This window comes from Cicer arietinum, chromosome 3, assembly GCF_000331145.2.
Source record: "Cicer arietinum cultivar CDC Frontier isolate Library 1 chromosome 3, Cicar.CDCFrontier_v2.0, whole genome shotgun sequence".
Classification (NCBI taxonomy): domain Eukaryota; kingdom Viridiplantae; phylum Streptophyta; class Magnoliopsida; order Fabales; family Fabaceae; genus Cicer; species Cicer arietinum.
Genome location: NC_021162.2, coordinates 32,147,320 through 32,165,830, shown reverse-complemented (window position 1 = coordinate 32,165,830; position 18,511 = coordinate 32,147,320). Strand labels below are relative to the sequence as shown.

At 29.9% G+C, this 18,511-nt stretch overlaps 1 protein-coding gene across 1 annotated transcript; it reads right to left on the bottom strand.

Moving 5' to 3' along the window:
• Window positions 1-16,140: 16,140 nt before the first annotated feature.
• On the bottom strand, window positions 16,141-17,660 carry LOC101509305 (uncharacterized). Its single transcript, XM_004499341.1, has 2 exons — window positions 16,810-17,660; window positions 16,141-16,660 (listed from the first exon to the last, which is right to left on the bottom strand). Exons 1-2 carry the CDS (start codon window positions 17,658-17,660, stop codon window positions 16,141-16,143), a joined length of 1,371 nt encoding a protein of 456 aa, XP_004499398.1.
• Between the last annotated feature and the right edge of the window lie 851 nt (window positions 17,661-18,511).

The following is an 18,511-nucleotide window of genomic DNA, read 5'->3' as shown; positions in this document are numbered from 1 at the left end:
CAATTTAGATAGAGTTTTACATAGATGCATTGAAACTAACCGTGTTCTGAATTATAACAAATGTCATTTTATGGTTGAACAAGGCATAACTTTGGGACATGTGATCTCAAAGAAGGGGATGGGAGTGGATCCTGCCAAGATTGATGTAATTTCTAATTTGCCTTACCCATCTTATATTCGCGAGATCCGTTTTTTTCTTGGTCATGCAGGATTTTACAAGCGCTTTATAAAGGACTTCAGCAAGATAGCTCTTCCGCTGTCAAATTTGCTGCAAAAAGATGTCACTTTCACCTTTGATGACAAATGCAAGAAGGTGTTTGATTGCTTAAATGCAACACTGACCTCTACTCCCATCATTCAGCAACCCAAATGGACCATCCCCTTTGAAATTATCTGTGATGCATCTAATTATGCAATGGGAGTAGTAATAGCACAAAGGGTTGGCAGGACTGCCCGTGTTATTTACTATGCTTATAGGACTTTAGATTCTGCACAGACTAATTATACTACCACTGAAAAGGAACTTTTAGCTATTTTTTTTTTTCTCTTGATAAGTTTAGCTATTTTTTTTCTTTCTCTTGATAACTTTTATACTACCACTGAAAATGAACTTTTAGCTATTTTAGATTATGCACAAAGGATAGTTGTTTACTGACCATGCAGCGTCGAAGTTCTTGCTGAAGAAACCAGAAGCAAAACCGAGATTGATCTGATGGACGTTGTTGCTCCAAGAATTTGATTTAGAGATTAAGGATAAGAGTGGAGCTGAGAATTTGGTGGCAGATCTTTTGAGCAGAATAGAAATGGATGAGGACCCTACCCCCATTCAGGATGACTTCCTAGATGAGCAATTGTTACAGTTGCGTGAGGTAACTCCTTGGTTTATTGATTTAGTTAATTATCTAGTTGTTGGACTTCTTCTTGTATATGCGTCTGGAGCACAAATAACAAAATTAAAAGTGATGTCAAATACAATGTTTGGGATGATCCATATCTATGAAAATTATGTAGTGACCAGGTGATTAGGCGATGTGTCCCCCACCATGAGACTCAATCCATTCTTCATTTTTGTCATGCCTCTCAAGTAAGGGGCATTTTGGTCCTCAACGGACATCAAGAAAAGTCTTAGACTCAGGTTTCTGTTGGCTCACTTTGTTTAAGATGCTTTTGAGACTTACCAGACTTGTGAACAATGCCAAATAGCAGGAACAACAATCACTCGTAGAAGTGAGATGCCTCAACAACCTATGCTTTTCTTTAAAATATTCGATGAGTGGGCCATTGACTTTATGGGCCCTTTTTCTTGTATCTTTTGATTTTGTCTACATTTTACTTATATTGATGATGTTTCGAAGTGGGTGGAAGCAATACCCAATAGGACTAATGATTCTAAAGTTTTTGCAGGTTTTGTCAGATAAAATATGTTTTTTCAAGTTTGGAATATCCTGAGACATCATCAGTGATCAAGGCACTCATTTTTGCAACCGCACCATGGGAGCTTTACTTCGGAAGTATGGGATTGTGCATAAAATTTCTACACCTTATCATCCCCAGACTAACGGGCAAGCTGAAGTCTCAAACAAAGAAATCAAACAGATTTTAGAAAAAATGGTGCAACCAAATAGGAAAGACTAGAGCCACTGGCTTGAAGAAGCTATTTGGACTCATAGAAGAACCTACAAAACACCAATAAGGATGTCCCCTTATCGACTTGTGTTTGGTAAGGCATGCCACCTCCCAGTGGAAATAAAGCACCGTGCTTATTGGGTGGTCAAGAGCTATAACCTTGAGATGGAGAAAGCAAGTTTGGAGAGAAAGCTTCAATTGCAACAACTTGAAGAGTTTAGACTTAAAGCTTATGAGAACTCTCGGATCTATAAAGAGAAAACTAAATACCTTCATGATAAGATGATTCCTAGGAAGAAATTCGCCATTGGTCAAAAAGTTTTACTGTTCAACTCCCGTCTGAAAATTATGGGTGAGAAACTTCGATCCAAGTGGATTGGCCTTTTTGTTGTCACTAACACTTTTCCTCATGGTGCAGTGGAAATAAAAAGTGAAAACACCGATAAAGTGTTTAAAGTAAATGGACAACGCCTCAAGCTATTCGATGAGAGCTTTGTGCTTGAAGATGCTACCATATAAGAACTTTGCTTACTCTTATTTTATACTTGTTACTTGCATTGAGGATAATGTGTAATTTAAATGTGGGGGGTATTATTTACGATTTTATTTGTTATAGGATTTCAAAATAATAATAATAATAATAATAATAAAAATTGCATTGCATTGCATGCTTTTTCATCAGGTTTGTGGGTGCAAATTTTGTGAGGTATATTGTATTGAGTTTCTGGCATGATTGTCTTTACATTCTTGGTACAATAAGTTGGATTAGAACGTTAAATTGTGTATCATTTGTGATATGTCGTTAACCTTTGAGAGATTTTGAGCCTTATTATGGATGAAATACATCTTTTTCCAATTTTTTTTCTTCTGGTGTGTGAATTCACTCATGATTGCTAGTTTCGTCAGAACTTGACTTGAATTTTGTCCGCATGCATATATTGAAATGATCTAGACATTTGTTTCTTGTTAAGCTATCAGCCAAATAAATTTACCGTACAATTATCCATTTTTTAAGCCCATTTAACCCTAATTATCCAATTCTTTGTTATATAGCTCATTTCAAGCCTAAAATTAGGGGATAAATGATACCTTCTTTAAATAAATGTGGGGGTGCTTAACTTGTTTGTTGGTTAGATTTGAGGTTCATTTAAAAAAAATATTAATAAAAAAACGAAAGAAAGAAAGAATCAAAAATAAAAAAGAAAAGAAAAAATTTAGAAAAATAGAAATATAAATATTGATGAATAAATGAGGAAAATTGTTGTGTTGTGAACAAAGAGTTGTGGTGAAAAAAGAGAGTGAGAATAAAGTTAATGATATTTTGTTGAGTTACCTCTCAATACTATTTTTCTCTCTTGATCATTACTCATTTATCCTCTTTGATTTTTTAGCATTAGTGTCCTTCGGATTTTCTCACCCTTACCTTGGCCATGTTACAACCTTAATAAAGACCTTTTGATCATTATGTGCATGTGTTTCAAATATAGATGTTAGAGGCTTGTTAAGCCTATGGTAGTGCTAGTTTTCATGATGTTCTTTGAGTATAAACAGTAGCCCAAACACTTGAGTGGTTGAGAGAATTTTATATCTTGGGAGGACTCTATCACTTATGATATATTCTTTAGTTAACTTGTCCTATTGTTTGCCTTGGTTATGATAAAAAGATATTCATGATTGCCTTAAACTAGAAATGTTTTTTTTTTTCTCTCACCACTTTGTATTCATGAGAATATTTGGAATCACATGCATTACTTTTCTCGGAGTGCAAAAGTCTAAGTGTGGGGGAATTTGATCAAAGCATTTGGGCACATGTTTCTAGTTTTTTACTGTGGCATTTTAAAAGCTCTCTACAACGTTTGTGTTGGAATAAAAGCCCAATGTTGAACATTATTGGGCCTAAATTTCAGATTTTGTTAACCGAGCTTTTGTACTAATTTTAAGTGGTGACCCACTTGTTTTACAAGTCCAAAAAATGGGTACATTATTTTCAGAGTTTTCTTCTATTTGAGACAGTTCGTTTTCGGATTGAAAAAGAAATAGATAAACATTTTTTTATTTTATGGAATCCTAATTTTCTCTCAGATTAATCCACTGTTCAGGGTTTTATCTACACCTTGAGGTTAAGGTTATACTATTAATTTCGCGTTATGATTCTATTTCTCTTTATTCGATTTTATTGTTATTTTGATTGCTTAATTTGAATTTCAATAGGATGGATTAGATTCATTTGACACAATTCGGTTTCTATATAAATTGAATTATAATTTTGCAATGCTTGATCGTTAATTGTAATACATCGATAATTGTGATTCATAATCCAGTCAAAGAAACCAAATTCACATAGGATTGAGTACGCTTGTTTGATCAATTGTATAGTCAAATAGGAATAGAATCACAAATTAGAAATTAAACTCGTTGATAGAATATTTGATAGGTCTGAAACTCGAATTAGTGCATTAATCGTTTTGCTAATTTGTTCAAACAAAAATCTAAAAAACCCCTTTTTCTAATTTTAACTTTCAATTTGGTTAATATTATTATATCAGAAGTCCTTGAGAAACGACTTAAGTTATTACCTGTATCTATGTTTTATTACATGTATTTGACTTGTGTACGATAGCGGATCAAGTTTGGTTCCGTTAGAGGAAACTTATTAGAGGATACATGTCCAGAGGATGTATTAGAGGATACCCGTCCGCAGGTAGTATCAACGGATACATGTCTAGAGAAAGTATTAGAGGATATGCGTCCAGAGGATACACGTCAAAAGGAAGTATTGGATGATACACGATCAAAGGAGATACTAGAGGATACACGTTTTGAGGAAGTATAGGAGTTAGAGGAAGAAAGAATATAAGAGTTAGAGAAAGAAATAATAGAGAAGAAGTCAGAGGAAGAGAGAAGGAGACAGAGGAAGAAATAATAGAGAAGAAGTCATAGGAAGAAAGAATAAAGAATGAGTTAGAGGAAGAAAAAATAGAGAAGAATTAGAGGCAAGACGAAGGGAATTTACCAGATGCAAAAATACTTATAATTTAACAACGTTATCCCCTAGAGGCAGAATGAAGAAAACCACTAGAGGGAGAAATATGTAGAATTTGCTTGAACGAGCAATCTGAGGCTGGAAAGATACAACAAACAAAGGAAAAACACATGCACAAGGGTGGAAGACAATCAACACGTGCATTTTCCTTGAGGGACGGGATTCTCACATTGTACTAAAAAAAGATCATTCTCTAAGAATTATGGGGTTTTCTAAATCACCAACACAACAATCAAGCAACAAGTATACAAACCACATGCATGTCAATTTTAAATCATTTATGAGTAGATTCGAACCACCTATATGCTCAAGATTTCATTTGTTTTACGCATATAAGTTCTTTCAACCCGTACCATCCCCAAAATAATTTATGAAAAGAAATAAATTATTTCAATGAATAAACCCCCAAAATAAAGTAACATAAAGAAGAAGATGATTCTGGTTCAGAGCAGGTCTGAGCTCCTCTTGTAGACAGTTTCCCTGCTTCACTATTTTGAGTTAATTCGCAAGGATGAAGAGACAGATTCCCGCATGCAAGGTTGTTGGGAAACTTTGGGGATTTTAGTGAACTTTTTGTATTGTAAGATTTGGAAGAGAAGAAAGAATGTAGGATTGGTGAGGACGATGAACAGTAACCCGTATTCGTATTTTCACAATGTTTTGGGAGTGTGTGACTGCAAAATGAAAGAAAATGAAGGTGGAAGATGGATGAGAACACATGAAAGAAGGAGGAGGAGAGAGAAATAAAGCTGATATGTGCTCACGTTGCCACTTGGACTTGTCAAAGTTACTTCCTTTCTATTATATCCTTAATCTTAAATTAATATTACTAAAAGCACAACATTAACAATTAATAATATCTTAGAAATTTGAATCAGTACTTAAATCTTATAAATATTTCCAAGATAATGAGAGGGGTGTAATATATTTTGACTAATTATAATTGTATTTTATAAAATTTATAAACTAAACACACATTTCTAATATATTTAAACTGGTACAGTTTCAATACAGACACATCCCATTTCGCCGGACACCCACTAAAAGCATCTCCAACGGTGAACTCAACATGGGTTCATTAAATAGGATCCACTATGAGACCTTATCTTGAAGCAACTCATTTATTTTTGACTCCAATGGTTTAACTCTTAAAGAACCATATTAAGTCCCACAATTTTAATTCATACATTAATATTTTATTTATATTTAATTTTATTACAAGTTAAAATATTAATTTAAATATTTTATTAATTTTATTATACATTATTTTAAATTAAATTTAAAATAAAATTGAACTTCAATTTTTATAACAATAATAAAAATTAAATATTAAATACATGACATAAAAAATTAAAAATGATAAAAGTAAATAATAAATTTAAATTTCGTTATTCTCGTATCCAAAGCACTCCCAAATACACTTTACTAAATTTGCTTGAAGTTGTTGATGACCTCGTTTTTCATAAAATACAACTCATATTGTTGAAGATTATATTGATTTGGATCAATTAGCTACAAACAATTTTTTTTAAACAATAAGATTAAAAAATAAGTAAAAAGTATTATTAATAGAAGCTTAAAGAAAAAAAAATTGTGTAATAAAAATTGTGAAAGAAAAATTAAGAGTAGGAAAACAAATTGTTCCAATTAATAAGAAAATGTATTTCATATACAAATTAACGGTAAAAAAAAGCTAATGGCTGTAAATTAAAAAAAGCTAATGGTCATAAATTAACCATAAAAAAAAAGTTAACGGTCATAAATTAAAAAAAAACTAATGGTCGCAAATTAAAAAAAAGCTAACGATCATAAATTAATATTGTGAAAGTATCGTTCCTTTATGACTTACTAGTTATGTCAGCTTGACCCAACACCAACAGTAAATTCGCCAAAAACTGAATTTGACGTGACTCTAGGCTGGTGGATGAAGAAATTCAGCAACCTATTTCACATTAGTTTAGTGAGTCAGATAAATATAAAAATAAAATAAACTAAAACAAAAAAATGAATAAATTAGAAAGAAAAGAAAAAAGAAAACAAGTATAAAGACTTTTATGGTACATTGAAAAATTAACATATTTTGATAGTATCAAAATTAAATCACCAATACTTAACTGATATGTCATCTATATACCAAAACTCTTAATTTAGTCAGTTTTAATAGATATTTTAGTAATTCATACGTGAAAAAACTAAAGAAAAAATTTAACTGCAGTTTTAATTCCATATTTTTATTGATTAATGAATTTAGTCTCCTATTTTAAAAGTCGATATTTTTGGTCAATTTCGATAAAATTTTAACTAAAAAATAGTGACGTGACATACTTTAACTAACATGACATATAATATGATGTAGAATGATTAATACCCACAAAATCGAAATAAAAACACCGTAAAAATTTAACTTTCAACTTCTAATTTTTTTCATATTTGTAACTTAATTATTGACATATGAATAATTAATATATCTAGATGGTTCTATATCATGAAATTGCACTTGTATCATTTAAAATATATCAAATCATTATTTTTTTAGTTAACAAATATGAAGGAGGACTAAAACTGTCGACTTTTAAAATAGGAGACCAATTCCGTGAATTGATAAAAACAGATGAATTAAAACTGTAATTAAGTCTAAAACAAATTATTAATAATTAATTTTTTTTATAGAACCGATACATACTTTATTTTTTTATTGCATAAAATTTTTCAACTGGTATCTTCTTCTCTCTTCTCTCACGGCTTCTTGCTCTCTCATATGAGGTACTACTCTCGCACAATCATTTATTATTAATTAAAGAGAGATATTTTTAGTAATTTTATGAAATCTAAACTAGAGATGTCATTCATATTTTTATCGTTGAATTTATGTATTAAATGTGATTGTTTATTTACTCTTGTATTTTCTATATAAGATGAAATGTTTTCATATGATATTTAAAAAAAAATTGTGAACTGCCGTAAAAAGATGTAGTGAGTTTTTTCATTTGAAATAAATTTTTAATTGATAAAAATGAAAATGTAATCAAACTATTATTGAAACATTAATTATTATAAATTGATTTATATTATTACGGTAACTGAAAATAACAATATGATTTTTTCAATTAATTTAAAACAAATGCTTTAAATATGGTTGAGAATAAAAAAAATTATAATTATAATTTAATAATTTTACTATTATTATTATAATTATTATTATTAATTTATTCAAAATTGATTGTATAAACAATTACATACTCAGATTTGTTTATCATTGTCACACACTAAATCAAATTACTTTTTCTTCTTGAATATTAGATCTGTGTATTAATACATTATTATTATTATTATTATTATTATTATTATTATTATTATTATATCATTATTGTTATTTTTATTTTTCAAAAAAAAATTAAAATTATAGTATTTTATTATTATTTGTGAATAACATTTAATGTTATCAAAGTTATGTGAACATTATGTTGAGACAAACTCTACATTTAAAGTTTTGATGAAAATAAACAAAGGTTAATTAAGAAAATTTTACAAATATTGTAGTTTTGACCGAAGATATTAACAAAAAAAAAAAAGTTGAGAAATGCTAATTTATAAATTATATTGAACTAGTCAAATACTCGAATGTGATAATATAGATCCAAGGCTGATAGTATTTCTTTATGTGACTCAAACAATAATATATTTACTTATATAAATTATGAACATTTTTAGAAAATTAGAAGCAATGGGAAAGACTTATAAAATATAAATACATAATTTTCTTCTTTATGCGTTATATATCTAAACTAAAGTGAAACATATAAAGCATGATTGTAATAGCATAGATAAACTATGTTGAGACAAACTCTACATTTAAAGTTTTGATGAAAATAAACAAAGGTTAATTAAGAAAGTTAATTATGATTCTAAAATGTTATGTTAATTTAACATGTGTTTTTGAGTGGATTTAATTAAAGAACAAAATCAAGCAAAACAGAAAAGACAACAACAAGATCATTCTGCATCAACACAGAGAATGATCTCCAACTTCAACAATTGTTCATCACATCATATTGGTCAAACTTTTTCTATCTCTTTAACAAAGAGTCTGCCCTGGAAATTATTCATATATAATCAGTGGCAAGGAACAAGTAGGATTCATCCAAACTCAAAAAGGCTATTTGGTCTCAAAGATCAAAGGACTCAAAGACAGACAAAAGTCATGACAATTTGCAAACTCCAAAAATCAAAAGTCAAGAAAGTTCGATCAATCTTGACATATGACAAGACAATTGCAAAGGAAATCCAGAACGATTAAAACGGGAACTCCAGAATGATTATTGAAGCTCAAGAAAGTTCAAACTGACAAACCAAGAACGTTAATCATTCTTCGTTTTCTGCACAATAACAGCAACATTGCTTCTTCTCTGATTTGGTCTGTAATTCATCTCCAACATTCTCTAGCTACACTCAAGACAGAGAATGTACCATCCAAGATCAATGAAGAAACGTCAAGAGTACTTTCTAAAAAGGAAAGAACTGCTTTAAATGCTAAACCAATAAAGTCAAAAAGCTATTTCAAAGAAGGATTATTTTTATTCTGAAAATAATGTTTCAGTCAAAAAGCAGAGCCTCTCCAACAGCTCTTGTACCTTCATTCAGTGCCTCTACAGCCTATAAAAATAGAAGGCCAATATCCCGATTCAAAGCAAGAAATTCAAGTGCTTCAAAATCCATAAATCAATCACACACATACTTGAAATTATGCAAAATAGAGGCAATCATACATTCTGATTTCTGCGAAACAGCTGTTGGTTCATACTCATCTATTAGTTTGCGCAATTATCATTATATCCTTTGTAAAGAATCAATTCTCAAACAAGAGTTGAGAAATCTCAGATTCTGTCAAAACAATCAAATTGTAAAAACTCAAACTATAAGAGTTTCTTTATAGTTTGTTTTAAGTTTAAATTCTATCAAGGTTAGATAGGTGCTGGTATTGCTTTCTGGGTGGAAAGCAATAGAGGTTGAAATAGATCAAGGTTGATCTAGACTAAGTGTTGTAAGATCAAGAAAGCTCTTTGCTTTAAACACTTAGTGGAAAATCTTACAGTGTGAGGACTGGACGTAACCCACGTTGGGTGAACCAGGATAAAATCTTTGTGTGGTATTCTCTATCCTATCTCTTTATTTATCATACTGAAATAATTAACTAAGATAAAACATAAATTGATTTTCTGTTTTCAACTAATCAAGGAACGTTATCTGTTTTACTACAAAAACCAAGAACGTTCTCCGTTTTCTGTTTTCATAACCAAGATCAATCTTGAGTTATTTTCTTAAGTTTTAACAGGAATTTTTAAAAGGTGCATTTACAGTTCAAACCCCCCTTTCTTGTAAATCGACATTGTTACTTCACATTATTCTTAATGGAATAAGTCCTAAATGTTTATAGAATAATGGATAGATAGATAGATGTACCCCATGGAAATTTTGTGAGATATTTTCTACATTTTCTTACGAAGTTTTGTGATAACATTTATAACAACTTCTAGTTAGACAAACAATCTGACAAATAGATATTCACATGAATTAGTTTAAGTCCAAAATAATTATAATATTTATTTTATTGTATTTAATATTTTGAGAAAAATGTATTTATACGGTTTCTTAGATTGGAACACATTTTGAAAAATCTCAAATGTATAAAGGTAAAGAAAGTTAATTTTTTTTAATTACTAGTATTAGTAGAAATTATTAGAATTGATCACTATAAGAAATTTTACGTTTAGTGACAGTGAAAATCTGTAGGTAAACGTATAAAAACCGTAAGGGATAGCCAAAATTACCTATACCGATAAAATAATAAATTATATATTAAGAATGATAATCATGCTTCGTAAAAAAGAATAGGAATAATGATAGTCATGAATCCCATATATGGATATACAATAAATAAAAGAAATATAAATTCTTATAATAGAAATATAAAATACTATTAAATTATAATAATGACTATGTTTCATGGATTCATCATAACTATTATATTTTATTGTGATTGTTTGATTATGATCTTGTATTATTAAAGCAAAATGAAAATTTAAACAAAAAAAGGAAAATGGCAACTTAAAAATATGACATTGAATTTAAAATGGAATATGAAACATGAATATGACATTGAATTTGAAATATATTTTTTCTATGAAACTATTTATGAAATCTACCTACCGCTTTTCCAAAATTATGTAAAATTTCTTATTATCATTTTGACTAATTAATTTCAATATGTTGGAAAAAGAACTTAATTTCAATAAAAATTATTAGCATTAGAGTTTTCCTTAAATAGAGTTAAATCATATTTTAGGAATGATAATTAGAATTAAATAGAGAAATATACATTCAAATTAATTAGTATCAAAATAGACAAGTAAACAAAACAAAAAAATGGACGACAAAGACAAATTAATATCCATATCAGAATCTATACATTATAATAAAGCAAATATGATAATTTGACAAATTTGACACGTCTCATGAATTAAAAATAAAATACAATCCGACTTGACATTTCACGTTTCACGGTTGAGAATTTAGTGGTCAATTAAAAAATAAAAAGAATAACAGTAAAATACAATCAATTGCACTCTTTTTGAAAGATAACTGTTTTTTAAACATTACTTTAGCAATCGCCATTTCAAATTAATTTAATTAAAAAATTTATTTTATTTTACGAATTCTTTTAGTGCCGTCGGACTTCACTTCTTAATTCGCCGTACTCCGTTGACCGTATCTAATAATCTCTCATTTTTTGGTTCCTCTCTTATAAATATCATTCGTGTTGCGTCTAACAATTTTTTGTGTATATGGAACAAGGACACCATTTGTTTATGTCTGATGTCAATGTCAAAACATAAATTCTATGGTCGAAATGGTATGGATGATGATAAGGTTTAATTCTTTTTATTTTTATTTTTATTTTTATAAATTCAAATTTTAAATTATACACGATCTTAGTTGTTATTAGCAAAAATGTGTTCCACATCTTTAGGAGATAAAATGGAAGTAAAGCTTTTGTTTCTCGATTTGAGATTAATATTTTTGAGAGAGCTATGTACAATTTTGTTCCACGTCTAACAATGTGGGGTATATGGAACAATGGAACACGTTTGATGTTGAATCTGCAAAATGGTACAATAGTCAAGAGGATTAAACGTTAATTCAAATTGTTGACATCAATTATCTTGGTAAATATGTTGAATTACTGGTAAGTTTATTTTAATATGTCATTGTTATTTTATTCTATTTATAAAAAAAAATTATTATTTAGTTATATATATTTTTTTATTGTTTATGTTTCTAAATTTTGTTTAAAAAAAATTGTAATTTGTATATGTATATTTCTAAGATTTTTCTTACTAAATTCGATTTTAAACTCTTTCATAAATAGATAGTTTTTGTCGTCTTAATAATTTTGATTCTAGGTTATCTAATAAATAGTGTTGCCACAAAGTTACATCAAATAGAAAAATAATAATTTATGTAGGCTTATTAGCCATGAATTCAAGTTAATTTCCAGATTATCAAAGAGAAAAATAATAATATATTTAAATAAATATAAAATTTATTTAGGAATTAAAAAAAAATACAGTTCATTACATCGATTCGACAGTTTTTATGTAGAAGTGATGGTTTTTCAAACTTCAAACACTACTTTAACAAATTTGTTATATCACGATTTGACAAGTTTACAATATTGTGACTATTTTACGTGCTTATATTTACTAATCTATTATACATTTTACATTCTAAATTTATTATTAAATATCATACAAATTCTTTATTAAATATCATGCAAATTCAAAAGAATTCAAATGATCCAAGAAAGATTAAAGAAGACTAACATGCAAATTCAAAGATAAAAGATAACTATAGTTTTTATGTGTATTGTAATGGGAAGATTATTTTTCTGTAGTATTTTGTTAGTAGTACCGAAATGAAATATATTTTGCCACTTGATACAACAAAATTTACATGAATTTTTAAGTATCATGTATTTCATATAAATAACATACTATGTTGAATAATAAAAATAAAAATTCATTATTAAGTTAGTTACTCATCTTTACATTTACTAATTTACTTAAGTTATATATGTCATGTCCATTATTTTTAAAAAAATTATTTCAATTTATCTAATTATTTAATTTTTTAATAATTATTGTTTTTATTTGTTTAAAATTAAAAGTATTGTTTTATAATAAGTTTTGTTGGAAAGAAAAAGAGATTATTTGAAGAATTCAAAAATAAGGCATCATCATTAAAGAGTGGTGTTGGAGTCATGCATTTTATTAGTAACATTGATCGTGTAAGAAAGTAGTTTTTAAGTTAGATTAGAATTAGATTTTTGTTTTTTAAATTATAAATTATTTTTTTTAAGTCAACTTATATATTTAATGTCAATAAAATTTACGAGAATTGATATATATATATATATATATATATATATATAAATTAATATAATAATTTATTTATTAAAATGTAACTGGTTTCCGTGCGCACAAGTTACACACTAGTTACATGTTATTACGACCTTCAAATAAATTTTTCAATACACATGTAATAGAGGATAGACGTTACCATTGAAGGGAGATTGACTTTAACAAAAAACAAAAAAAAAACGGAAAGAATTGAAAAATAAATGTCCTAGTGATAAGTTTGACTGCATTATAATCTTGACATTTCGAAAATCACTTTCTATTTGATCATTTTACATGTACATGACTATGAGAATAATTAATTTTATCCTTACAACACTATTTTTTTATTTTTTGACTTTACGATACTATCTTTTCTTTTTTACTAAATTATTGGCTTCGTTAACTATATTAATAATCTCTTCTAAATTTCTCTTTCTGAAACGTTCCCTCGTAAGGTCTCCAAATTTGACTATGTGCTCCTATATATAATGTGAACTACAATGTTAGTAAAGGAAGTATAATGCAAACAATAAGAATTGATTGGCAAATACTCAATCTAATTTGCACAAAAACAATATATTGCATATCCATATGATCTTCAATATTTTTATGGATGGCATTCTCAATTCAGCATCATTGTCTTGAAATTTTTTGCGTGAATTTATATCTTTAACTTATAAAATGTTATTAATTAACAACAAGATTTTAGATTGAGTTGATTCATACTTTTGTTCCTATTAACTTATAGAATTTCATAATTACATCAATATATCATTGGTAATATTATTCACACTAAAACTTCTTTCAAAACATGAATTAAATCCACCTCTCACTTAAACTTTGAATAAGAATTTCTAATCAATCAATCCCAAAACCTCATAAGGAGCACTATCACTAGAATGACCCTATAATGATTAGTAGAGACCAAAAATCAATTATCGACAACGACGTTAACTACTAGAAAAACAGGATTTAGCGTCGGACACAAGCATTAGTGTCGGGCCTAGGCTAAAACGGTCGAAGCTAATACATAGCGTCAGCCAAACACCATCCGACGCTATATTAGCCTCGGCCAGGCCTACGCTAACCCGACGCTATCAACAAAATTGAAACACCTGACGCTAATTATGTCAGTTGACACGTCAACTGGGAAAAAATATTTGCGTCGGTTGGTTGACGCTAAAGTCAACAAACTGTAGTCAACAACATAGGTAGCGTCGTCTGGCCGACGCTAGTGGTCAAACTAAAAGTCAACTTTATTTATATATAGCGTCGGTCTAGTCGACGCTAGCGGTCAAACTTGAAAAGTCATGAAATTATGTTTAAATTTATTTGGTTTTTTTTTTCAGCCCTTGCTTTATTTTATTTTTTTAATAAAATAATTGATAACTAAGAAACATTAAAAGTCATTGCATTGGCAACATAACAAACGCACGATAGTATTAAATAACTTAACAAAGTATCATGTGTTCTAAAACTACAAAATAATAACATAGTATCAAATAACAACTTTACAAAGTTACTTAATACTTAATTGTCAACCAATTACTACAAAAAGTAAGCATGACTATGACATTAAGGTTCCTCCAGCGACAGGTCGTCCAAATTATGATCGTAATGAGGATGCGAAAGAGGATGACTCGTAGTAGATGATCCATCAGCTGATTGACAGTGCAAAGCGTCAATTTTATCTCCAAAAAATTGTTTTAATGCATCAAAATCATTCTCTAACTTCTTTGAACGCTCCCTAGCCTCTTCGGCGACCTTGGTAGCCACTTGAGCTTGGGCCACTACATCTTGAGCAATTTGTTCAGCTCTAATTCTAGTTGCCTCTCCGCTTCTAAAGACATCCCAGTCATAAAATTAGAAGGACTCTGTGAATGTTGTATAAGCGATACACACCCATGACATACGTTAATAGACAAGTCTCATGTACCATAAACTCGACCACGAGTGCGACCCCCTGCAGATTTAGTCCATAACTTAAGTATTGTCCCTACATCTACCTCTTTAGAACTTTCTTCACTTGTTTCGTCAAGTTGTGTTTGTACTTCGTCCAATTTTTTTTAAATGTTCCCTGATAAATGGAATTAATTAACAACGTAATATATGATCAAATTTCTAAAATAAATTAAACAATCAAGTAAAGATATAGATAACATACTAACTTACACCAATACATGTATAATAAAGGGGTTGCTCTTCTAGGACTCTTGGTGTAAATGAGATCATATTATTTTTTGGTTGACTTGTAATATAAAGAATTTGCATAAATAATTCACATAAATAAAGAACATACATAGGTAGATTATGCGCGACTATCAACCCAAACGCCATTTTTCCTCTTGTGGGTTGTCAAAAATAACTCATCTGGAAGTAAATCTCTTTGAAGGTTGTTGCGCTACAAATAAAATCAAGATTATTGGGACACAACTCAGAATTGCATATCACAACATTAAATTGTATTAATGGTTTCCAAAATTTTTTTGGCAAGGAATGAAATGCAATTGGGAGTAAACATTCCATGAAAACATGACAATCATGGCTCTTCATCCCATGTATCATACCCCTCTCAACATCGCCACACCTAACAAGGTTTAAAGCATAGCCATAAGGCATTCTCAATTCCTTAAGCCATTTACAAACCAACTTGGCATATGATGATGTCAAAGTGTAATTTGCCTTTGGTTTACCCATCTTTCCGTTAGATTACACTTGCATCTCCAAGTCCCCGCGAAAGCATAATAAACACAAGTCTTTTCTCGCCTTTTCATTATCCTTTGTTTTACCTTTAATATTCATAACATTGTTAAATATATTATCGAAGACATTTTTCTCTATGTGCATCACATCGAGGTTGTGCCTTAACAAGTTATTTTTCCAATATGGAAGATCCCAAAAAGTAATTTGTTTTTTCCAATTATGACCCACTCCATACCCGTTCAATTTCTTTTTCCAACCAATTTCAATCACTTTTGGAAACTTACTCACCACCTCCGATATATCTTTCCCTGTCTAAACGTAAGGTTGACCTTCTTTCTCATCCCTATTTTTTGTAAAACTTCTTTTACTTCTTTTGAAAGAGTGATTAGCTGGCAAGAATCGACGATGACCATCAAACCAATAATTCTTACCACCATATTTGAAAGTGAAAGCTTTTGTGTCTTCCATACAATGAGGACATGCCAACTTACCTTGTGTTCCCCATCCAGATAACATACCATAGGCGGGAAAATCATTAATAGTCCACATCAAGCATGCTTTCATGATGAAATTTTGTTTGGTGGATATATCATAGGTCAAAATTTCGTTGGACCACAATCGTTGCAAATCATCAATCAATGGTTGCAAGTAGACATCTATATTTTTCTTGGAATTAGAAGGTCCAGGTTTGAGACAAGTTAAAAATAAGTATGGTTTGGTCATGCACATTTCAGGGAGAAGATTGTATGGAGTGAGTATAACTGGCCAACATGAGTATGGAGAAGCAAACGCTTGAATATAAGGAGTAAATCCATCTGAACATAGACCCAACCTTACATTTCATGGGTCACTAGGAAAGTCAGGATATACATCGTCAAAATGTTTCCATGTTTTTCCATCAGACGGATGGCGAATGACGTTTGAACTCTTTTTATTCTCGTGATGCCATCTCATTCAGCTACAGACTCAGTTGATGCATACAATCTTTGTAATCTAGGAATGATAGAGAAATAAAACATCCTTTTTGCTGGAACATCTTTGTATTTTCCCATACCAGTCCTACGTGGAATGAACCTAGGAGAATGACAAATTTTGCACTCAGATAACTTGTTATCATCCTTGTAATATAACATACATCCTTTCTTACAACAATCAATCTTCTCAACCTTCAACCCTAAGTTTGACACCAATTCTATTGCTTGGTAATAGTTATCGGGCAAACGTTTTTGCACTGGACATACACTTTTAAGAATTTTTGTAACAAAATCTATACCTTTTTGTGGAACATGCCAATTAGACCTAATATCCAGAAGTTGAACATATATTGATAACATTGATTGGGTAGCCCCCTCGTAGATGGGCTTGTTGGTGGATATCAACTTGTCATAAAATCGTTTTGCATCTTCGTTAGGCAACTCATCCTCAACAAATGTCTCATTTCGCATGTTAGTGTTCACATCAAGGACATCCAGATAAGGCCTAAAAGCATCAAACACCATTTCATCCGTTGCATTAAATTGGTCGTCATGATGCACAATCCTACTACTAGTCGAACCACCCCTTGTTTCAACCATTGGCTTCACTTCTCTGTGTTCAGTCCAAATCCAATAATCTGGTTGAAATCCATCTCGGTACAAGTGAAGTCTAACAGTAGTTGCTGTAGATATCTTCATACACTTGCATTTTATACACGAACACCTTATCCCTTTCTCAGATATACAAATCGGTTGTTTCAAAGCCCTCTTCACAAAATCTTTAACACCACTAACATACTCCTTTTTTAATCCGCGTCTATTTTCATGTACTCTATTGTACATCCAAGTACGATCCATTTACTATAAGACCAAAACTTAACTATTCAATCACTAAATAAGTTTGAAAAAAATAACCGAACCTAAATAAACTCATGAACCTATAAGTTTGAAAAATTATAGAGACAAATAAACTCATGAACCTAACAACATTTTCAAAAAACTGAACCTAACAATTTTATCCAATATATCTGAGTCATATAGAATAAATTCCAAACTCATTCAACTTTATATTCATTACTTTCTATCTAGTAACAATGAGAACGTAATTTCTAATTTATATCATGGCATCGGCAACTTAAAAGCCAAAAATCTAGGAAAAATTATTAATATTCAAACAGAACAGAGGTCAGAGTAACAGAGGTCAGAAATGGGTTAAACCAGAGTATTGTGATACACCGCATCACATTAGGATAAGTTCTTTTGTAGTATGAGAGTACTAGAATACTTCAGTAAGAACCTAACACATGGCAGTGCATAACAATGCAACTAAATAATTAGTTAGATCATTAGATTGAAAACAAAGTATAATCAAATTAAATTAGGAGCAATTTAAATAGAAGGACATGGACTTCCTTCTCCTCAGTATGACAGAGTTCAGATATGCAATGGATCAAGTAGTTGGGTAATTTGATCTAAAATATTATTATGCTTGTCACTGTTAAACCTGTCACTTACAACACAAAATCATCTAAATTAAATTCATATCTTGTTTAGGTTTGTTCTTATTTTTATGTTTCTATTGACTAATTCTACAATGCTTGTCACTGTTAAATGATTCTACTACTGGCCAGGGTGAAAAATACAAACAAATACACAAGAATACAAATTGATTCTAGTACTGCGCTCCTACAATGCCAGGGCGAAGAATA

Bases quoted from the DNA above. Each gene is read 5' to 3' on its own strand.
- LOC101509305 (XM_004499341.1), bottom strand. From the start codon at position 17,660: ATGGATCGTACTTGGATGTACAATAGAGTACATGAAAATAGACGCGGA. The intron at 16,661-16,809 runs GTATGCATCAAC...ATGAAATGTAAG, and splicing joins ATTCCTAGATTACAAAGATT to GTTGGGTCTATGTTCAGATG.